General features: G+C 45.6%; 1 protein-coding gene and 1 pseudogene across 1 annotated transcript in view; both read left to right on the forward strand.

Moving 5' to 3' along the window:
- The window catches only part of LOC126185214 (serine-rich adhesin for platelets-like), a 504,218-nt gene that overhangs the window by 297,943 nt on the left and 185,570 nt on the right, over positions 1-20,705 (forward strand). Inside the window, exon 4 of the mRNA XM_049928096.1 lies at positions 2,561-2,820. Coding sequence (XP_049784053.1) covers positions 2,561-2,820 — 260 coding nt within the window. The remainder of the gene's footprint in view (positions 1-2,560; positions 2,821-20,705) is intronic.
- Positions 4,861-4,978, forward strand: LOC126185578 (5S ribosomal RNA; annotated as a pseudogene).

Below are 20,705 nucleotides of genomic sequence, written 5' to 3' on the forward strand. Positions count from 1 at the left end.
ATGGACAGCCCTGCAGGATTCATGGCGCCAATTCTCCCCAGCATTATTTCAGACATCAGTCGAGTCCATGCCACGTCGTGTGGGGGCACTTCTGCGTGCTAGCGGAGCCCTACACGATATTAGGCAGGTGTACCAGTTTCTTTGGCTCTTTAGCGTATATGTACATACTTAATCAAAAATAAGATAGGAGCCTCAAATTTTAAAGTTCCCTTTCACAGACATGGATCAAATGTCAAATACATTTAGCAGCGGACCTTTTCATGAAAATAAGAGCTATCCTGAGAGAAAAGTAGTCTTTAATTTTTAAAGTATTGTACAGTATAACTGTTCTTGGGTATTTGTGTTTATCATATTCTGTTAGTTTATGTACAGTATCCTCGTCAATGTGTACGGAATCGCAACATGGAGAGGGGATTAATTTTAACATATGTCTCGTTTTATTAGTATTTATTTGACGTGGTCTTAGTCTGGTGGAAGTAACGGTTTCGCTTGTCGTGAATGCCGATATGAGAAACTATTCTTGCTTTTAGTTACAATTTTCGTTACAATTTCGTAGCGTAGCGGCTTCTCTACACACCACAGTTCATCAGCAAACGGCCTCATTGAGCTCCTCTGCTATTCACAATTAAGTGCCTGGCAGAGGGTTCATCGAACCACCTTCAGGCTATTTCTCTGGCGTTCCACTCTTGAACAGCGCGCGGAGAAACGAAAATTTGTCTTTGCGTGCGAGCTCTGGTTTCTCTTATTTTGTAATGACTATCATTTCTCTCTATGCAGGTGGTCACCAATAAAAATCTTCACACTTTGAGGAGAAAGCTGGTGATCGAAATTCATGAGGTCCGGCCGGAGCGAAAAACGCCATTGTTCTAATAAGTGTCACCAAAATTCGTGTTTCATATCCATGGGACTCTCTCCCTTAATACAAAACGAGCTGTTCTTCTTTGAAGTTTTTCGATATCCTCCGTCTATCCTATCTGATGCGGATACCACACCGCACAGCAGTCCTCCAGAAGAGGGCGGACAAGCGTAGAGTAAGCAGTCTCTTTAGTAGATCTGTTACATCTTCTAAGTGTTCTGCCAGTAAATCGCAGTCTTTGGTTTGCTTTCCCCACAACATCATCTACATAATCGTTCCAATTTAAGTTATTCGTAATTGTAATACCTAAGTATTTCGTTGCGTTTGTAGCGTTTAGATTTGTGTGATTTATCTTGTAATCGAAATATAACGGATTCGCATTAGTACTCATGTGGATGGCTTCACGCTTTTCACCATTTGGAGTCGAGTGCTACTTTTTGCACCAAGCTGATATCTTGTAAAAATCATTTTGCAATTCCTTTTGATCATCTGATAACTTTATAAGGCGAAAATTACAGCATCATCTGAAACCAAACTAAGAGGGCTACTCAGATTAATTCCTAAGTCGTTTATTTAGATCAGGAACAGCAGAGGGCCTATAACATCCTTGGGAACGCCAGATATTACTTCTGTTTTACTCGTTAACTTTTCGTCAATTATTACGAACTGTGAGCTTTCTGACTGGAAATCACAAATCGAGTCATACAACTGAGGCAGGCAATTTGATTAGAAGTCGCTTCTGAGTAACGGTGTTAAAAGCCTTCTGGAAGTCTAAAAATATGGAATTAATTTAGCGTCCCCTGTCGATAGCATCCATTACTTCTTGATACTAACGAGCTAGCTGTGGTTCACCAGAATGATGTTTTCTGTATCCGTGTTGGCTAATTGTGAATAAATCGTTTTCTTCGAGGTAATTCAGTGCGCTCGTATGTTCCCAAATCCTGCTGTAAATAGACGTTACTGATATGGGTGTGAAATTCAGCAGATTACCGTTGTTTCTTTTCTTGTGTATTGGCATGACATGCGTAAGTTTCCAGTCTTTGGGTACGGATCTTTCTAAGAGCAAACAGTTGTATATGATTGTTAAGTATGGAGCTGTTATATCAGCTTACGCTGAAAGGAACCTGACTGGTATACAATGTTTAGCGGAGATCTCTCACCAATTGAAAACGTCTGGTCAATGGTGGCCGAGCAACTGGCTCGTCACAATACGCCAGTCACTACTCTTGATGAACTGTGGTATCGTGTTGAAGCTGCGTGGGCAGCTGTACCTGTACACGCCATCCAAGCTCTGACTCAATGCTCAGGCGTATCAAGGCCGTTATTACGACCAGAGGTGGTTGTTCTGGATACTGATTTCTCAGCGTCTATGCACCCAAATTGCTTGAAAATGTAATCGCATGTCAGTTCTCGTATAATATATTTGTCCAATGAATACCCGTTTATCATCTGCATTTCTTCTTGGTGTAGCAATTGTAATGGCCAGTAGTGTATGTTACCAGAAATCTTCGGTTTACATTAAGAAAAAAAAGATATTTTCTCCTCCCCGTGGCTGAGGAATTCTATCTCTTCTGTTTCTCTGTAACTATTAAATTTTTCATTACTGGCGGATCTTTTTCTGGTTCCCCAAGAAATGGACACTGGGACAGCATCATTCGAGTTGACAGAATGCAGCGATAGTAGCGGCGGCTGCTCGTGTTTCAGGTGGCTACGCGAAGTTCACCGGCCTCAAGACGTACAACAAGGACCTGAAGACAATGCTGGCAATCGGCGGCTGGAACGAGGGTTCGACGCGCTTCTCGCCGCTGGTGGCGGACGCGGAGCGGCGCAAGGAGTTCGTGAAGAACGTGCTTCGCTTCCTGCGGCAGAACCACTTCGACGGCCTCGACCTCGACTGGGAGTACCCCGCCTTTCGCGACGGCGGCAAGTCGCGCGACCGGGACAACTATGCGCTCCTCGTCAAGGCAAGTATTACTCACCAGCGACTTTGTCTCCCGAGCGAGGCGCACTTCTCACTGGTCACCGATTTTGCTCTCTCGCAAACTGTAGTAGAGTGCACATAAAATGACTTGGGCAGGCGCCGGAGTAGGGGAGGGGCAACGGCAGTGGTGGGTGGCTCCATTGAGATCAGTCATAGCACCGTAGGAGAAGTGCTGCCTAAATAGAGATGGGGCCCCTCCTCGCCCGCACCACCGTGGTGACCAAACCAAAAGTTGTGTCACCTCCGTCAACACGTTAGTTATCTAATAGGTGGACCACAGGATGCTGGGCTGTGATGTTATCCGTGCGTCTGGGTAAGACTACGCATTAACACGGTCCTTCAGGTGATAGACTGTGGACGAAACGCGAATGAGGGTAGCGATTTGAAGAGCAGAGGGGGAAAAAGTGCCAAGGCTCGTGCCGTGGGAAAAAAAAACCTCTGCGACAGTGGGATGGGTAGTGAGTGTGGTGTCACCGCCAGACACCACGCTTGCTAGGTGGTAGCCTTTATATCGGCCGCGGTCCGATAGTATACGTCGGACCCGCGTGTCGCCACTATCAGTGATTGCAGATCGAGCGCCGCCACACGGCTGGTCTAGTCTAGAGAGACTCCCAAGCACTCGCCCCAGTTGGCTCTGGTTCAAATGGCTCTGAGCACTATGGGACTTAACATCTGTGGTCATCAGTCCCCTAGAACTTAGAACTACTTAAACCTAACTAACTTAAGGACATCACAAACATCCATGCCCCAGGCAGGATTCAAACCTGCGACCGTAGCAGTCGTGCGGTTCCGGACTGAGCGCCTAGAACCACTAGACCACCGCGGCCGGCGCCCCAGTTGTACAGCCGACTTTGCTAGCGATGGTTCACTGACTGCATATGCTCTCATTTGCAGAGACGACAGTTTAGCATAGCCTTCAGCTACGTCATTTGCCACGACCTAGCAAGGCGCCATATTCAGTTACTATGTCTTCTGAACAGATAATATTGCGACTCATGTACCGTCAAGAGCGACGTTCATCATTAATGGATTAAAGTTAAGTATCATACTAATTACGTCCGCTTTCTGAATTCTAATTCCTTGTCATGTTCCAGACCTCACGTCAGTATAGTCCCTCCCTCCTCACGCCAGCCTGCGTGAGCTAAAACGCGTGCATTTCGGCCCCCACTAGTAACATGATGGTGGCTCTTCAACCAACACAACAGTAAGAACAGTGGTGGATAGTTCATGCAAGGTTGTGTTTGCTAGTATGGGTATCATGCATCATTACTATGGCAGGCGATGGCGATGTATCCAAGTTTGCTGCAGCCGCTGCATTCCTGGAACAATCAGGATCGTTATATATTAGTGGGAGATCGGCCATAGATCATCTCACTGTGTGTGTGGGGGAGGGGGGGGGGTGGAGCTTGTCTGCATGTAGTGTACGATACGGCTTACCTGTGTGGTGCCAGTTATTCGGCAAGTGTGTTCCAACTGGATATCCAATAATGGTGGCTGATTAACAGGGGCTGCTAATGTTCGTGTAAATGGGTTAGGAAATTTGTGGTAAGTTCCTATGGGACCAGTTTATCGGACCCTAGGCTTACACACTACGTAAACTAACTTACGCTAAGGACAACACACACACCCATGCCCGAGGGAGGACTCGAACCTTCGACGGCCGAGCCTCGCGAACCGTGGCAAGGTGCCTGAGACCGTGCGGCTACCCCGCGCGGGAAATGGGTTACAACAGTACAACCGATAATTTGACAAATGTAGACATTCAGAGGCAATAGTTTCTCTCTAGCGTACAGAGAATGAAACAGTCGCACGAACTGAGGATCAAGTAAAGTGAAACAAGTCCGATTGTGGGCTGTCGGAGGGAAATTTCCCAATATGAAATAGGGGTAAAAAGGTTGCATGGCGGATGAAGTCACTTATTACGGTACTGACAGTGTGAAATAAAGAATGCGTATAATGTGGAAATTGTATGTCACTCCGCTGAGGACTCATTTGTCAATATTACTTAAACATGTAATAATCTGGCAACGGCCTTGCCGCAGTGGCTACACCGGTTCCCTTCAGATCACCGAAGTTAAGCGCTGCCGGGCGAGGCCGGCACTTGGATGGGTGACCATCCGGGCCGCCATGCGCTGTTGCCATTTTTCGGGGCGCACTCAGCCTCGTGATGCCAACTGAGGAGCTACTCGACCGAATAGTAGCGGCTCCGGTCAAAGAAAACCATCATAACGACCGGGAGAGCGGTGTGCTGACCACACATCCCTCCTATCAGCAACCTCATCTGAGGATGACACGGCGGTCGGATGGTGCCGATGGGCCACTTGTGGCCTGAAGACGGAGTGCATATAATATTATCCTTAGTTCGCATCTCTCCCGAAGTAGTGAAGCTTTCAAAAGTTAGCTACGTTTAACCCGTCCTTCTTTATTATCTTTGTTGTGTGGTTGAAACAGCTAGCAGTTTTTGCTGCTCTCTCGTGTACAATATTTGTCCGAAACTGAAGAGTGACAGTTACAAACTGATCGGATGAGTATTTTGTATCCCTCTTCTTTCGTGAATCAATTTTCCTAACACTTATACCAGTGAAGTGTCAGGACATTAAAATTGCAGTACCATGAAGTATAGCAAATAATGACATTTTACTAATTTATTTATTGTGCTGATACAGTATAACACAAACAACATGAGATTAAATTTGTAGGTAGTGCGGGTGTGTGTGCACTTTAGTACGACTTTACCCCATCTGGGCGTGGAGTGGATCCGAACTCGTGTGATGTATAGAGGCTATACGTATGAGATGTGATCGTTTTGCAAATCCGATGGTACCCCGTACCGTGATGCCAAGTGCTGGGTCCATACAAACAGGACGAATGCAATCTGGCAATATTCATTGTCCATGGGGCCTCCACACATCAATACATCCACTGTGAGGCTGTACACAGAGTTCGGGCTTGTCTCAAAGAACGAAGTGGCGCCACTGCTGTGTCTGGTGTTGTTGTTAGGCTCACCACTGTCGTGGCCCTAATCTCTGCTGCCCCATCGAGGGTCCGCAGCTCGTGGTCGTGCGGTAGCGTGCTCGCTTCGCACGCCCGGGTTCCCGGGTTCGATTCCCGGCGGGGTCAGGGATTTTCTCTGCCTCGTGATGACTGGGTGTTGTGTGATGTCCTTAGGTTAGTTAGGTTTAAGTAGTTCTAAGTTCTAGGGGTCTGATGACCATAGATGTTAAGTCTCATAGTGCTCAGAGCCATTTGAACCATTTGAACCCCATCGAGGGAATCCACAACAGTGGCCACCATGCGAATAGTCTGTGGTGTTCCAGATGGTATTACGCTGTCAATAGAATACGTATAATTAGTTTCCGCTCTGTAAGAAGGAACTGACTGTTGATAGTTCGGAGGGTGAACGTTTGACAGTATCAGCCACTCGTGCTAGCGAAACGTCAGTAAAATCGTTAAACAAATTACAGATGAAGATCCCAAGACAAGCCGACTGGCAATATTTCAATAGATTTGGAGTACGAATGAACACAGCCAGCGTTTACATCACAAGTAACAGGCTATAATGTAATATATGAATGAATAAATAAATATCTGGAAGATACTTACCTTGTTGCAAACAAGCTTCTTTCCTGACTCAAGATACGTGATGTGATTGTATGATCCTGTACATCCAAGTGAATATTAGTCTGTCTTTTCAAGTGTTAGATGCATGGGGCTGCTGGAATCGTGCATAGCGTTGAATATGGCCCTCTTGAACCCGTAAGAACCATATTCGCATGACAGTTGAGACTAAAACGAACAACAATATCGTGGAACAGTACACCACAGGATCGATAGGCCACTATCTTGCCATTGCCGCATACTGATACGTGTTGGTAGACACGATCTTTGCAAAAACCACGGGCATTCAAAAGCGTTTTGTTAGCGAGAAACCCTCTGCATAATCTTTCCTTATGTGTGGTATGTAGTTGGTGTTACTCGTACGTACTTTGTGCGGCTGTGCTGGAAAGCTAATCATTTGTGTGGTATCGTCCAAAGATCAGGTGTCATACCGAAGTCGCCAACTCGCATGGATACCACATGAGTTACCAACGTCACACTGCAATCCTCAGTGATGAATGGGGGGTGCTGGTGGTACCACACCCTCGTTCCCAGCTCTGCAGATATACAGCCGATATGAGGAAACCTCCGCTCCAGCAGACAACATCGAGTACTTAACGGTCGTGAGTTTCTCATGTCTTAGATGGAACTGTACTTTCTAACTTCTTGAACTATGTAATTCAAGAGATGAGTTTAATAAATGTGTGCATTAAGTGACGCCTTAATATTCAAAGACACTCCTGTGGCAATGGATTGTACAAAGTAAATCTTTTTATCATTCTTCTAATAAAGAATAATATTTCATACGTTGTAGTTCAGATCAACTGTCTGCCGGAGCAATCGAAGAACGCATAGTCATAGTGACTGAAGTTTCGTCAGGTCATAACAATGTAATGTAGTACACTCGATGCTAATTTGGTGTTTGTCACATGTTGCCCCGATGGTTAGGATTGCAGTGCGTTGCGGTGGTGGTGGATGCTGGGCCATGGCACTGAGCATGCCTACACCTATACCTCTGCAGTAGGAATGTATAGGGGCTTTCGAAAAGTCGCAACTTCCCAGTGGACTCTCATTGGGTTGTACCTCCAGCTCCGGTACCTGTCAAACAAAGGCTTCGTGAATGTGACAATTCAAAGTTTCAACTTCAGATTTCAAAATTCGACTCACCAAATACACTACTGGCCATTAAAATTGCTACACCAAGAAGAAATGCAGATGATAAACGGGTATTCATTGGACAAATATATTATACTAGAACTGACATGTGATTACATTTTCAAGCAATTTGGGTGCATAGATCCTGAGAAATCAGTACCCAGAACAACCACCTCTGGCCGTAATAAAGCCTTGATAAGCCTGGGCATTCAGTCAAACACAGCTTGGATGGCGTGTACAGATACAGCTGCCCCTGCAGTTTCCACGCGATACCACAGTTCATCAAGAGTAGTGGCTGGCGTATTGTGACGAGCCAGTTGCTCGGCCACCATAGACCAGACGTTCTCAATTGGTGAGAGATGTGGAGAATGTGCTGGCCAGGGCAGCAGTCAAACATTTTCTGTATCCAGAAAGGCCCGTACAGGACCTGCAACATGCGGTCGTGCATTATCCTGCTGAAATGTAGGGTTTCGCAGGGATCGAATGAAGAGTAGAGCCACGGGTCGTAACACATCTGAAATGTAACGTCCACTGTTCAAAGTGCCGTCAATGCGAACAAGAGGTGACCGAGACGTGTAACCAATGGCACCGCATACCATCACGCCGGGTGATACGCCAGTATGGCGATGACGAATACACGCTTCCAATGTGCGTTCACCGCGATGTCGCCAAACACGGATGCAACCATCATGATGCTGTAAACAAAACCTGGTTTAATAAAAAAAAATGACGTTTTGCCATTCGTGCACCCAGCTTCGTCGTTGAGTACACCATCGCAGGCGCTCCTGTCTGTGATGCAGCGTCAAGGGAAACTGCAGCCATGGTCTCCGAGTTGATAGTCCATGGTGCTGCAAACGTCGTCGAACTGTTCGTGCAGATGGTTGTTGTCTTGCAATCGTTCCCATCTGTTGACTCAGGAATCGAGACGTGGCTGCCATGCGGATAAGATGCCTGTCATCTCGACTGATAGTGATACGAGGCCATTGGGATGCAGCACGGCGTTCCGTGTTACCCTCCTGAACCCACCGATTCCATATTATGCTACAGTCATTGGATCTCGACCAACGCGAGCAGCAATGTCGCGATACGATAAACCGCAATCGCGATAGGCGTCAATCCGACCTTTATCAAAGTCGGAAACGTGATGGTACGCATTTCTCTTCCTTACACGCCGCATCACAACAACGTTTCACCAGGCAACGCCGGTCAACTGCTGTTTGTGTATGAGAAATCCGTTGGAAACTTTCCTCATGTCAGCACGTTGTAGGTGTCGCCACCGGCGCCAACCTTGTGTGAATGCTCTGGAAAGCTAATCATTTGCATATGACAGCATCTTCTTCCTGTCGGTTAAATTTCGCGTCTGTAGCACGTCATCTTCGTGGTGTAGCAATTTTAATGGTCAGTAGTGTAGCAGCAGACGAAGCCCCAAAATAAGGGGTTCCCTCAGAGATAACCATGGTTTGAGAGATTAGTGGAATTTCGTAAGAACCCTGTACACTAGAGAGGAGTGTTTAGGAATAGTAATGCACTTGCTTACAGTAGGTAATGTTGATCATTGTGTTATAATAATGTCACACAAAGCTAAAGCTGTCGTGAACCCAAAGCTTGGTTTCAACACCAAAGTGCTTTGCCATGCATAGTCTCATTGGAGGTGGTATGTTGATGCTTTCACCGACCTTTGAGCTGAAATAACCAATCAGTTATATGTGGACCTACTGTTTAACATGGACTCTCAACCACGGGGAAAGTTAGCGTTTTTCATATCAAAAAACATTGCCGGAGGTGAAAGAAATGATAAAACAGCGTTTCTGCTGCTCGCTAAAATTATCAGTCTGATGGAACCTCAAAGATAATTCGCATCACTTTGTAACCCACCAGCAGTAGCAAAAACCAGTGGGAACTATTCGTGGCTGCGATGAGATTAGAACGGTTTACGCTCGAAAGTTTCCTCGCACCACCGAGGGCATCGGCTGTCGGCAACAGGCCACACGGCACCAGCCGCCTGAAGGCTAGTGACGTCCGAGCAGCTGACTACACCTGGGCGCTATGAGTTTATTTATCAGCTGTAATTTTCTTCAAAATGGTTCAAATGGCTCTGAGCACTATGGGACTCAACTGCTGAGGTCATTAGTCCCCTAGAACTTGGAACTAGTTAAACCTAACGAACCTAAGGACATCACACACAACCATGCCCGAGGCAGGATTCGAACCTGCGACCGTAGCGGTCTCGCGGTTCCAGACTGCAGCGCCAGAACCGCGCGGCCACTTCGGCCGGCTGTAATTTTCTTCCTTGAGGTTGCGGTATTTATCGTTCATTTACGTATTGGATTTTGCATACTTGAATCTTATGAACGCTGTGTGTAAGTGTTGTAAATTACAATCCAAAGTGGGTCAATGTCTAAAATTTGTGACATGTTCAGTATGGGTTTAGTGCAGCGATGTCAGCTCGAATCGTTTGTATTGCGTGTGTGGTGAGTCCTTTCGGGCAAAACACGTCAGAAAAGGATTTGTTGATTTCAAGAAAGATCGTTCTGGCACGAATGCTTCTCGACATTCAGGAAGTCTCGACTAATATACCTGATGAACAGGGATTATTTAACCGTCGCGCCACATTTGAATTTAATAGGCAAGATTTAGAAGACAGGTTTAGGAGTACTGGAGGCACTAATGCAAAGCAACATAAACTGAACGTGTGACTATTACTTCAAATTATCTTGAACATCATTAGTTCGCTGATTAAGCATTGCTATACAATACTGGTAGTGGTGGCGAGTTAACCCGCCAGGGTAGCGGAGAGCGCTAACGCGCTGCTTCCTGGACTCGGGTAGGCGCGCCGGCCCCAGATCGAATCCGTCCGGCGGATTAACAACGACGGCCGGAATGCTGCCCAGCCTGGATGTGGTTTTTAGGCGGTTTTCCACATCCTACTAGGTGAATACCAGGCTGGTCCCCAGGTCCCGCCTCAGTTACAGGACTCGCAGACATTTGGAACACATTCACGCTATTTCACGATTTACACTAGACACAGACAGCTGGGGTACACTACTTCCGCCCAGGGGCTATGGGGTGGCGACAGGAAGGGCATCCGGCCACCCCTTAAAATTAACCAAGCCAAATCCGTACTTAACCCTGCCGACCCTGCACACAATGCGGGATAAAGGCAGTAGAAAAAGAACGAAAGTGGTGGCGAGTTATGATGCGTTTATGTTAACTTCTTAAGAAGAGATTTACAGCTGAACACTAAGAAACAAACATATACAGGAGCAAAGGACAGTGTCAAAATAATATTTTTCATTTATTGGCTCAAAAAGGGTTTTTGTGCTCCTCAGGACTGTGTGCATCGCAGATGGTATTAGTTGCCAACAACTGATATACCGTTCGGTTGCAGTGTAAGAAGAAGCCTCAGAGCCTCAGGGGGTAGCATAAAGGGCATAAACGAAACCAGCCCTTTCCTTGGGACGTTGACTTCCACTCATATCGTGGTCGAAAACGACAGTTTGCACGTTAGACGCAGCTGCCACCCCCTCGGCGTTTCAGTCTAGCTCTAAGGACGTCGTAGGACTGCAGGCCCATTTAAAGTGGTCTGGCGTAGTGTGACCGCAAATTTTCCTCTGGTATGCAGGATGCAACCACTAGGGACCATTCAAATTCATTCGACGGAATTTGACCGTGATCAGAAACGGAGAGGGGTTTTACGCTTTTTCAGCGCTCCTGATTCACGCCCTCCTGTGGCTAGATCATGGAGAGGAGGGGGAGGCAGGAGGGGGAGGGGTGGGTGATTCATTATCGTGGCCGTGTTCGGTAACAACCTCAGTGCCAACCACGCACCTTTGTTAACCATTTTAAAAATGTACCCCTCAACAACTTCATCACAAGTTTAGTCTCTCGGCTACTCTAGCGCCTGAAAGAAGGCAAACTACACTTAAGGGGTGTCGAAGGGGTTGCGTAATCCTCAGGCGTTAGAGCAGCCACGAGGCCCGTTGGGGTGGAAGATCCTGACATGTAAATTTTTAACGAGGGTTTCGAAAAAGTTACCCTTTAATTTTCTTTCGCTCTGTATCAGGAAAGTGTGATGATCAAAAACCCATTCTTTCAGTGTGTATGCTCACTATGCCCAATCTCTTGCAAGTATCTGAAATGAGTGTCAGGTTTTCATGGGATATACAGGGTGGTCCATTGATAGTGACCGGGCCAAATATCTCACGAAATAAGAAATGAAAAAAACTACAGGCCGAAACTCGTCTACCTTGAAGGGGGAAAGTAGATGGCGCTATGGTTGGCCCGCTACATGGCGCTGCCATAGGTCAAACGGATATCAACTGCGTTTTTTTAAATAGTAACACCCATTTTTATTACATATTCGTGTAGTACGTAAAGAAATATGAATGTTTTAGTTGGACCACTTTTTTCGCTTTCTGACAGATGGCGCTGTAATAGTCACAAACACACGGCTCACAGTTTTAGACGAACATTTGGTAACAGGTAGGTTTTTTAAATTAAAATACAGAACGTAGGTACGTTTGAACCTTTTATTTCGGTTGTTACAATGTGATACATGTACCTTTATGAACTTATCATTTCTGAGAACGCATGCTGTTACAGCGTGATTACCTGTAAATACCACATTAATGCAATAAATGCTCAAAATGATGTCCGTCAGCCTCAATGCATTTGGCAATACGAGTAACGACATTCCTCTCAACAGCGAGTAATTTGCCTCCCGTAATGTTCGCACATGCATTGACAATGCGCTGACGCATGTTGTTAGGCGTTGTCGATGGATCACGATAGCAAATATCCTTCAACTTCCCCACAGAAATAAATCCAGGAACGTCAGATCCGGTGAACGTGCGGGCCATGGTATGGTGCTTCGACGACCAATCCACCTGTCATGAAATATGCTATTCAATACCGCTTCAACCGCACGCGAGCTATGTGCCGGACATCGATCATGTTGGAAGTACGTCGCCATTCTCTCATGCAGTGAAACATCTTGTAGTAACATCGGTAGAACGTTACGTAGGAAATCAGCAGACATTGCACTATTTAGATTGCCATCGATAAAAATGGGGGCCAATTATCCTTCCTCCCATAATGCCGCACCATACATTAACTCGCCAAGGTCGCTGATGTTCCACTTGTCGCAGCCATCGTGGATTTTCCGTTGCCCAATAGTGCATATTATGCCGGTTTACGTTACCGCTGTTGGCGAATGACGCTCTGTCGCTAAATAGAACGCGTGCAAAAAATCTGTCATCGTCCCGTAATTTCTCTTGTGCCCAGTTGGAGAACTGTACACGACGTTCAAAGTCGTGGCCATGCAATTCCTGGTGCATACAAATATGGTACGGATGCAATCGATTTTAATGTAGCATTCTCAACACCGACGTTTTTGAGATTCCCGATTCTCACGCAATTTGTCTGCTACTTATGTGGGGATGAGCCGCAACAGCAGCTAAAACGCCTACTTGGGCATCATCATTTGTTGCAGATCGTGGTTGACGTTTCATATGTAGCTGAACACTTCCTGTTTCCTTAAATAACGTAACTATCTGGCGAACGGTCCGGACACTTGGATGATGTCGTCCAGGATACCGAGCAGCATACATAGCACATGCCCGAAGGACATTTTGGTCACAATAGCCATACATCAACACAATATCGACCTTTTCCGCAATTGGTAAACGGTCCATTTTAACACGGGTAATTTATCACGGATCAAATACCGTCCGCACTGGCGGAATGTTACGTGATACCACGTACTTCTACGTTTGTGACTATTACAGGGCCATCCATCACAAAGCGAAAAAAGTGATCCAACTAAAACATTCATATTTCTTTACGTACTACACGAATATGTAATAAAAATGGGAGTTCCTATAAAAAAAACGCAGCTGATATCCGTTTGACCTATGGCAGCGCCATCTAGCGGGCCAACCATAGCGCCATCTGGTTTCCCCCTTCAAGCTAGACGAGTTTCGTTCTTTATAGTTTTTTCGTTTGATGCTTATTTCGTGATATATTTGACCCGGTCTCTATCAGTGGACCACCGTGTATATCACAGTTACCGTGATGGTATGCTGAGATGCCTAACAGGCTGGGAATCAAGGCCAGCTGGCAAGTGTACTGGGATGGGCCAGGTGGTTTGAAGCAACTGCTTGTGTTGTATGGGAGACCCAGGTTCGAGTCCCAGTCTGGCACAAATTTTCACCTGTTACCATTGATTTATCCTGGTGCCCAAATTCTTTCAATAGTGTTTGTATGGCCGCTGGATCACATGAGGTATGTGATTAGAAGGGAGTGGGGCGGGATTGGTGGAGCTAGATGGAATTGCTTTGCAGCTAATGAGCCTTATAAAACCTGTAGGGTGGGATAGCTTGGATACAGTGATCCTTGAGTGGAAAGCCACTGGACGAGAGATTTACAAAACATTTATCAAGATCATTTAAAGAACATACACTGCTACTTAAAGCATTCATCAGTATTACTTATATCGTGATTCCAACTCATGGTCTCCTTTACCAAAATAAAAAAAATCAGTAAACATTAGCGATTGGGGGCACTACGCCACTTAGAAGGTTTTTAACAAAAGTGGCAATATTTCTTTAATTAATTCGAGGCACTAGACACACATATTTAAAAAAACAAGGTAATAACAACATACAACGACATCTTGACTAAATCCGATGGGTACAGTTTCAGATTTGCGAGGTGACCACCCGCTGTGTTATCTTCAACCTAAGACAAAGACAACAGCAATTAGTGAACGCGACTAGATAATAAGTATGCACTGCAATGGTGGCACAACGCCAAACAGTAACCTCTTTAAAATGTATTATTTTACTGAGCAAAATCTGTGGACTACAAAACATGGGCATAAGCCCCTTCAGCAAGCCATAGGACGTTTAAAGACAATTTGCTTAGGACAAATGAAATTTCATACCAAACTGCATGAATTAACGACCCAAAATTTAAGTCTCAAATTATCAACTTTTCCGAAATGACCCTGGGATCCAACCCTTTGAAAATTACAATACACATGAGCAATATTGAAGCAAGACAAATTACAACACGCATTTATAGATACGGACTGTAAATGACTTACTACTGGTTAATAGGCCAATTTTCCTTCAGCACTATTACGTAAGTAACAAGAGTAAAGATAATTTGAGTTTCAAATCAGTAGCCACATTGAGCAACACTGACAACTGTCGCTTCCCGTAAAATTAAACACTTCAGTTGGTGCTTTGAGTTTTTGTCATTAAAGTGTCAACTGTCTGTTCCTTTTAAAATTTAACCACTTAAGTTTGAGCTTTATGTACTTATTAACCAATACAATAACTCACAACTTCACTCTTTGGAATGCTGAAACAAGAATAAGTGACCACTTACATTACAGCACTCGAGAATCAAAATATATTACCCCCTACGTTGCACACGGTTTGCCAGCACGCTCTGCTGTCTAGCATAGCAACCGACCTTCGGTAAACACAACCCATCAGCTGCTAACGTTAAGCAAGCTTCACACTCGGGACGTTTCGTTGCTTACATACAAACGTTTCTGCTTCTACAACAGATAGCAGAAAGAAAAGTTAATCCATAGTGGAGCACGAAAGACAGCATCTGCCACACACCTCAAAGCATGAGCTACAAAATTTTCAATATGCAGTTAATGCGCTGGATCGAAGCAGAACACAGTAACAACTCTTGGTGCAATCCCAGTCGAACACAGGCACCTCTGTCCCGCTGTCGCCGCTCTCCAGTACATCAAAACAACTGCCAAATACCGACTGCCGAGGTGCGGCCGCGTCAACCTCACTTGATTGAGTCAGACCTCATTGCAAGCCCATTGACGGCCCGCAGCTCTCTGTTCAAGCGCTCAAGCAGGGGTTCTTTCTATATGCTCGGAACGAGTATGATCTCTGACTTTAGGCACATCGATACACTTATACGGACGGTTGCCAGGGCCAATCGATAACACCTATCTACATCCCCTACCCTCCCAAAAAAAAAAAAAAAAAAAAAAAAAAAAAAAAAAAAAAAAAAACGGGGAGGGGGGAGGTGAAAAAAGGTGTAAGGAACTCTGGCATTACTCCCCTGCCATCTCCACCTTTTCCTTTCCACCAAGCTTAATCTGGCTTAAATGAGCTCTAATCCACCACTGCGTCTGCAGGTCTTCAAACAAGAAATTGAATGGGGAATTAACTGACTATGATGTATGGACAAACATACTGTGGCAATCATTTTCTGTCACTCCCTGTTCCTTTTTTGCTCTGACCCCAGACATTCCGGTTCAAATGGCTCTGAGCACTATGGGACTTAACATCTTAGGTCATCAGTCCCCTAGAACTTAGAACTACTTAAACCTAACTAACCTAAGGACATCACACAACACCCAGCCATCACGAGGCAGAGAAAATCCCTGACCCCGCCGGGAATCGAACCCGGGAACCCGGGCCAGACATTCCGGACATACATCGTATCACCCATCGTCGAGGATACCGTCCGTCTCCCTTGGTTGTACCTCCGAACTTCCCTTTGATGGGCATGGATAATATTTTTTCGTGCGGCCCTCCACTTGTCCGTGAGAAGGTCCACGACTACGTCCAGGCAAAAGATCATTGATGGACCACAAATTTCTCAACGGAGTATTAATTTAATAACCTAGAAAGGTCAGTAAATAACTTTGGCTGGTCCATAAACATGATCCGTGATCGATCTTGCAGACACATTCCTGCAAGTATGGTGACCACCACCTCCCCTTCAGAAATATCCATACATAAAGCTAACATAGCGATTCTTACTCGCTCAACATAATCGGCCAGTGCTTCATGTTCTCCTCTACAATATAATAGCATGCTTCAGCCCCTTCTCTACGCCTCTGCGGACACAAACATTCCTTAAAATCCACTCTTAGACATAAAAAGTGTAGTAACCACAACCAACAGCGGGAACGCCTTGGGCTGCGGATCGGAGCCGCCAGGCGAGGAAGCCGCCGGCGGTGGAGCACGCACCGCCGGGTAAACACAGGACGAGTCGGACGACAGACCAACGACAACAACCGACCACGACTGACTATGAGCGACACAACAAGGAAGAGATAGCCGGCCGGAGTGGCCGAGCGGTTAAAGGCGCTACAGTCTGGAACCGCACGACCGCTACAGTCGCAGGTTCGAATCCTGCCTCGGGCATGGATGTGTGTGATGTCCTTAGGTTAGTTAGGTTTAAGTAGTTCTAAGTTCTAGGGGACTTATGACCACAGCAGTTGAGTCCCATAGTGCTCAGAGCCATTTTGAACCAAGGAAGAGATAAACAACGGAGGCTTGTGGAAACCACAACACCAAACACCAAACGTAAATCCACTCGGAACCAGAGCCAGGCAAATGTCAAATGGCTCTGAGCACTATAGGACTTAACATCTGTGGTCATCAGTCCCCTAGCACTTAGAACTACTTAAACCTAACTAACCTAAGGACATCACACACAAGCCGGCCGAAGTGGCCGCGCGGTTCTGGCGCTGCAGTCTGGAACCGCGAGACCGCTACGGTCGCAGGTTCGAATCCTGCCTCGGGCATGGATGTGTGTGATGTCCTTAGGTTAGTTAGGTTTAACTAGTTCTAAGTTCTAGGGGACTAATGACCTCAGCAGTTGAGTCTCATAGTGCTCAGAGCCATTTGAACCATTTGAACATCACACACATCCATGCCCGAGGCAGGATTCGAATCTGCGACCGTAGCGGTCACGCGGTTCCAGACTGAAGCGCCTAGAACCGCACGGCCACACCGGCCGGCCGGCAAATATCAACAACGAGCAAGGACCACAACGCAGTACCGCCGAGATAGAAACGAAATCCAGAGCGAGTACCAGACTGGCTGGACTAGGTTTTTTTTTCCTTTATTGATTTTCAATTCCCCCCGAAGGGGTCGGGCTGGCAGCAGCTTAGTACGCTGCTCTACTGCCTACAGACTTTTATTTTAAAAAACGGAAGAAGAAAAGAAACAAGAAAAACAGGCGATAAAACGGTGACGTCAAGTGTAAAATGGCGGAAAAATGCGGAAAGTTAAAACAGAAAGCAAAAGGGGTTGGCAACGTTAATAAAAGACACAGGAATCAGACAAGTAACATAGTACACACACAATTAAAAAAACACGGCGACAGTCTGGTTTCTGTACGCAAGAGATAAAAGGCACACCCAGCGACAGTATGATGGCCGTTCGCAACACTTCCCAAAAAACACAACACGGAACACTCACTGTAAAACACTCAGTGTAGAACACTCAATGTAGAACACTGCACGAAAGTGGCGGCACAAAGATGACACTCCTGAGCCAAAGGCAGATTGGGGGAGGGAGGGGGGGGGGTGCTGGACTAGGGCAGAGCGGGTCCCTATATACGAAACCGGAGGGAGCGGCTATTGGCCGCTGTCTGCACGTGGCTTAGCGGTGGCTCCCTCGCTGCACGAGAGCCGCTGCGGAGGCGGAGCCCTCTATGGGCTGACCACGTCCATTTGTTCTGCCGCGTGTTCGACTTCCGCGGCGGAAGGTACTAGAAAAAGGACCCTTTTTCAACCATTACATCAGCAATTAATCTCCTTACTTGCCCTTCAGCTTAATGATAAATCCTTTAACACGCGCAGTTTTTTTGACTGACAGAACACTAATACCTTGAATAACTGCCAGCAGAGGATTCGGAAGTTTGCGCTGTAGGTATTATCTCGCTATCAACTTTGCTTCCTTTCTGCAACTTCAAGGCTGCTAATTGCCTTTGCACAGCACCCCCCCCCCCCTCTTATGTATCCTCATCTTCCATTGGCTCCTTTCCCCCTCCCCCTTCACTTTTCCTCTCCTTCCCTCCCTTTTTCCCGTCATCTGACCAGTTCCCCCCCCCCCCTCCCCACCTGCTCTCGCCTGTGGTATGTCATATTTATGCCAATTTTTTCGTGCAAAAATTCAAATGGCTCTGAGCACTATGGGACTCAACTGCTGTGGTCATAAGTCCCCTAGAACTTAGAACTACTTAAACCTAACTAACCTAAGGACATCACACACACCCATGCCCGAGGCAGGATTCGAACCTGCGACCGTAGCGGTCGTGCGGTTCCAGACTGTAGCGCCTTTATTTTTCGTGCAGTGTTTAAGTGAGTGTTCAGTGTTGTGCGTCTTTCCACAGTGTTGCGAACAGAAATCATGCTGTCGCTGCGTGTGCTTTTTATATCTCTTGCGAACAGAACCCAGACTGTCGCCGTGTTTTTTAATTGTCTATTATTTTTCTGCTTCCTGTGTATTTTATTAGCATCATCCACCTTGTGTTTTATGTTTTAAGCTCCAGAATTTTCTGCCATTTTACCTTTAAGTCACCGATTTTATCGCCAACTGTTATTATTTTTTTATTATCTTCATCTTTTTACAACAAATTCTGTAGGCTAAAGAGCGGCGTAATAAGCTGCTGCCAGCCCGCCCCCTTTAGGGGGAATCGAAACTCAATAAGGGAAAAAAAAACCTTTGCACAGAAATGTCTTCGCCTTGCTGTGCCTGTATGTTTAACATTGCTTTGGTATCTTTGTACGCCTGACAGAGGTCACTAACCCTGTTGGCAGCGTGGTCCATCGTCGCGTGCAGGCGCAATAACTGAGCCAAAGAAGGCTGAGTACCTTCTAATAACGCAACACCTGCCACCGATGTGGCCGAGCGGTTCTAGGCGTTACAGTCTGGAACCGCGCGACCGCTACGGTCGCAGGTTCGAATTCTACCTCGGACATGGATGTGTGTGATGTCCTTAGGTTAGTTAGGTTTAAGTAGTTGTAAGTTCTAGGGGACTGATGACCTCAGAAGTTAAGTCCCATAGTGCTCAGAGCCATTTGAACCATTTGAATGCAACACCCATTCTGACTACACCAAGCAAGACAGTACACGCGGTGCAAGCGGGACTCACCTCTCCCACCGTTTGCACAGAATAGAGTAGCATGGAGAGCTGCATCAAACCAGTCTCAGGACTGAAGACCACAACAAGAACAACAGTGGTCATTTGTTGTTTGTCATGTTACCCACGATCAGGACGGCATCCTCGGCATAGCAGGTGTTATTGATCACTTTTTTAGTTAATTTAAAGGAATAGCGTATCAACAACATTCACTATGCTAATGATGCATCCAAATTTCTGAGAATACATATGACCTACAACGACTCATCCAAGTAATACGAGGCTGCAGCAGACCTGTGGGCCTAAATATGAACACCAGAAAGACAAAACTCAAACTAAAAGAACTTGAATTTATTTCAAAACTCTAACGTAATATTTAATGCTCCGTCCACTGAAAGGGTCGACGAATTTTCCGTATCTGAAGACATGGCTTTCCAAAAAATTGGCTTCTGACAACGAAGAAAAAGTCCGCATTGAACACGTTCGACAAGTGCTATTAAAATGTAAAAAGATGTCTAAATTTTCAGATTTTCACCTGGACTTCAGTCTAACGTTCGTAAAATATTGACATTCGTTCAATATTTGTTTCCGGTATATAAGGTTCCACTTTAAGAACAAAGAACGTCAACAAAATAGAAAGATTTTTTTGTTAGTATTCCATATTTACGAAGTAGTTCATAAGAAACAGACAATTTGTTCGAGACTGATGTCAAAATTTGCAGTTACCTGACATTGTCAGTGTAGTCCGATCTAATATTTCAGTGACTATAACAGTTGCGACTAGTTACCGCATTTCCTATTTGCGATCTGTAGTAAAAACTTTACGAAAAATCAATATTCAGTGTTAAAATTTGTTTTTGCTCAAACAGTAAACAAGGAGCACGAATAGCTCAAAAATAAGAGCAGGTAATTCTACAACGTATACTACGCCGTGGAAGATACTTTCGGTACTTACGGTGCCAGGCTACCAAAAGCTTCCACACACATTTCACATAGCGCGTGGATGCATTTATCAGAACCATTTTGACAAATCAGCAACGTTTAACCATATGCACTCCTCTGTATACAAAGTAAACGACATAAATGAGAAGTTCAAAGTTTTACACTCATGAAACAAGGACAAGCATTGTGATCTTTTGGAAGAACTGAAATTTATTTACATTTCCTAAAACTGCGGAATTTAGTAATCAAAATGTC

Source organism: Schistocerca cancellata, chromosome 4 (assembly GCF_023864275.1).
Source record: "Schistocerca cancellata isolate TAMUIC-IGC-003103 chromosome 4, iqSchCanc2.1, whole genome shotgun sequence".
Classification (NCBI taxonomy): Eukaryota; Metazoa; Arthropoda; class Insecta; order Orthoptera; family Acrididae; genus Schistocerca; species Schistocerca cancellata.